The sequence below is a fragment of the Notothenia coriiceps genome, unplaced genomic scaffold (genome assembly GCF_000735185.1).
Source record: "Notothenia coriiceps isolate Sejong01 unplaced genomic scaffold, NC01 NC01_scaffold00018999, whole genome shotgun sequence".
In the NCBI taxonomy this organism is placed as follows: domain Eukaryota; kingdom Metazoa; phylum Chordata; class Actinopteri; order Perciformes; family Nototheniidae; genus Notothenia; species Notothenia coriiceps.
Window position 1 is genome coordinate 1,591,323 of NW_011351700.1, and position 2,939 is coordinate 1,594,261.

At 41.7% G+C, this 2,939-nt stretch overlaps 1 protein-coding gene across 1 annotated transcript in view; it reads left to right on the plus strand.

Moving 5' to 3' along the window:
• LOC104951461 (cell cycle control protein 50A-like) overlaps positions 1 to 2,616 on the plus strand; it is an 8,657-nt gene extending 6,041 nt beyond the window's left edge. Inside the window, exons 6-8 of the mRNA XM_010778119.1 lie at positions 286 to 492; positions 800 to 1,010; positions 1,895 to 2,616. Of these exons, the coding sequence (XP_010776421.1) occupies positions 286 to 492; positions 800 to 993 (401 nt within the window). The 3' untranslated portion in view covers positions 994 to 1,010; positions 1,895 to 2,616. The remainder of the gene's footprint in view (positions 1 to 285; positions 493 to 799; positions 1,011 to 1,894) is intronic.
• Positions 2,617 to 2,939: the final 323 nt, after the last annotated feature.

Genomic DNA, 2,939 nt, shown 5'->3' on the forward strand with positions numbered 1-2,939 from the left:
TAAAATATCCAAAAAGAAAAATCTGTCATTGTCTGATGGTATATTACGCTGTTTTTTTTCTGCTTCAAATAGTTCTCTCTTTTTTCACCATACCTGTGTTTGCATTACTGTGTCTGACACGTGAGGTGGATGGATATTTCAGCTCATTAACACACATTTGTGAACAATATTGGAAAGAAATAGGCCTTTTGTGAACATAGAAAAACTATTGGATCTTTTTTTTCAACTCGTGAATAATGGGAGCAAAACAACTCTAATTTCTGCGTTGTTTTCTCTCCCCTTCAGGAACAACGAAGCCGATAAACTGGCGTCGGCCGGTCTTCGATCTGGACGCCGACGAGGGGAACAACGGCTTCATCAACGAGGACTTCATCGTGTGGATGAGGACGGCCGCGCTGCCCACGTTCAGGAAACTTTACCGCATCATCAACAAGAAGAGCGGCATGGTGCCCACGCTGCCCCGAGGGAACTACTCTCTGGAGGTCGTCTACAGTATCCTTCAGAGTGTGTGTGTGTGTGTGTGTGTGTGTGTGTGTGTGTGTGTGTGTGTGTGTGTGTGTGTGTGTGTGTGTGTGTGTGTGTGTGTGTGTGTGTGTGTGTGACCTCAGAATTTTTTTTTAACCACTTTCACTTTGCTGGATTTTTTTATAGCGCTCAGGCTCAAAGACGCTTTACATAAAATCAGAAACAGTAGTCCTAATCCAAGTGCGAGTGAAATGTGTGGTTGTTGATCAGAGTTTGGAAGCTCCAGTGAATAAGTGAGATTTGACACACACTCTTCTTTAACACGTGACCTCAGATTATCCCGTGCGCAGCTTCGAGGGCAGGAAGCGGATGATTCTGAGCACCATTTCCTGGATGGGGGGGAAAAACCCCTTTTTGGGCATCGCCTACATCACCGTGGGCTCCGTGTGCTTCTTCCTGGGCGTCGTGCTGCTGCTCATCCACCACAAGTGTGGAAACAGAAACAACAACGCTGACATTTCCAACTGAGCTGCTCACCTGTCCGGGTAAACCTCACATAATATAGAGTCCATGTAATCCGGCAGGAAAATTAGAGTTTGAAACGGCTTGATTCTGGCTGATTGTTTGCCAAAGTGAAATGTGCCCAAGCTTTTACAAACTTGGTAACTCAAATCCATCTAATCCAGCTGAGGTATAATTGGGTTTTAGAGCTTAAAATAGCTTGATTTTGGCTGATTATCTGCCCAAAAAATGAAAACTGCCAGAAATGTTCCGTCGTTTAAAAGCTTTTAAAAACCTCCTAACTCAAATCCATCTAATTCACTAGAGAATTGGGTTTTAGAGTTAAAAACGTCTTGATTCTGGCTGATTGTTTGCCCAAGTGAATAACAAAACAACCTGAAATGTGCCAACGTTTACGAGCTTTTACAAATTTCGTCTCCATCTAATTCAGCAGAAACCTTTGCTGATTGTTTGCCAAAGTTAATGAGAAAACAGCCTGAAACGTGCCAAAGCCTTTACAAACTTGGTAACTCAAATTCATCTAATTCAGAAGAAGAGAAATAGTGTTTTAGAGCTTAAAATGTATTTTCACTCCACAGAGTAACGAGTCTCTGTTCTCTCTGCCTTCTACGAGAGTGAATAAAGCAGATTTAGATTATTGATCAGACTGTACTGAACACGGAGAGATGTTTACTTGATTTCTGGGTTTCATAACTATTTTAGAGCCAAACAGGACGTCAGGAATATAATCATCTGTTCAAACGATAAGATATATATTGGAAAAGTAATGATAAAGGAAAAGACCACTCGAGAGGGTAAATGGAGTATTGCTTTAAAAAAACAGCCTTCTGTCAGAGTCTTGAATTTGAATCAACGAAAGGAAACATCCCTCTCTCTCTGATCTCTAACATCTCTCATCTCCATGCAGGTGCAGTTAAAGCGAGCTGGAGTGTAGTCCTGTTGCATGCTGGGAAACTGAGTTCTTCATGTGATCACTGAGCTGTCCTCGCGGTTCTTCTTTGTGCCTCGTCTCGTCTGTGAAGCCTTCCCTTTCAAACTAAAAAAATCATGCTTTTTAAAAAAGTGTCGCGCACGTCAGGGGGAACACAACATGACGCTAACATGAATATTTGTTTGTATTTATTTATAAGAGATGCTTGCATTGTGAAGCCTGTTATTTCCACGCCACACCTCAGGGGGGGGGGGTTGAGTCTAAAAAGCTGTTGTTCTGGATTGTATGAACTGCACAAAGCAAGTGTGTAAATCCAATGCAGAGACATGCACGTCGTGGCTTTATTCATCCTGCTTTACATGTGATATTAACACAGAAACAGCATGAGAGCCGTGACGCACTGCATGTGTTGTATGTTACATTACATGTTGTTAGACGTTCGCACAGTATGTTTACGTGTTGTACATTTAAAGTAACTTTAATGCACATAAGTACCTCTTCCACCTGAATCCTGCCATGTTCCTCACAAGCTGAGAATAATCAAATAGACGCTGCATGTTGAAAATGTGCCGAGTTAAAATGTGTTTTTTATTTAGGTTTTAATACGTTTCATCCACACGTTGATTTGATATTTCTTTTGATACTCCATTGGTGTTGTGTTGTTGCTTTAAAATAATAAAAAGGTCAATTTAATTGTTTCTCTGACTGCACTGATTCATTGTTTCTCGCTTGATGCAGTGACCGATATACACGTAGCACAAAGAGAAGATCAGAAGAACTTTATTGATCCCAATTTGGGAAATGTTACGGCCACAACTTCCACACAGCTGTAGTGGCTCACGCTGAGACCCGCAACATAGAGATAGACCAAACAGCCAGAAGAGTTAACAAGTACCTTTTACTTTTATTGAGATGTCTTTCTTTAAACAAGCCAATCCAAAATGAAAAAGGTCTGGAGGACTGGCCAAAAAGAACAACAGGGTGGAGGGAGCCTGAGCCAGCCACACCATGGGCCGTAGGA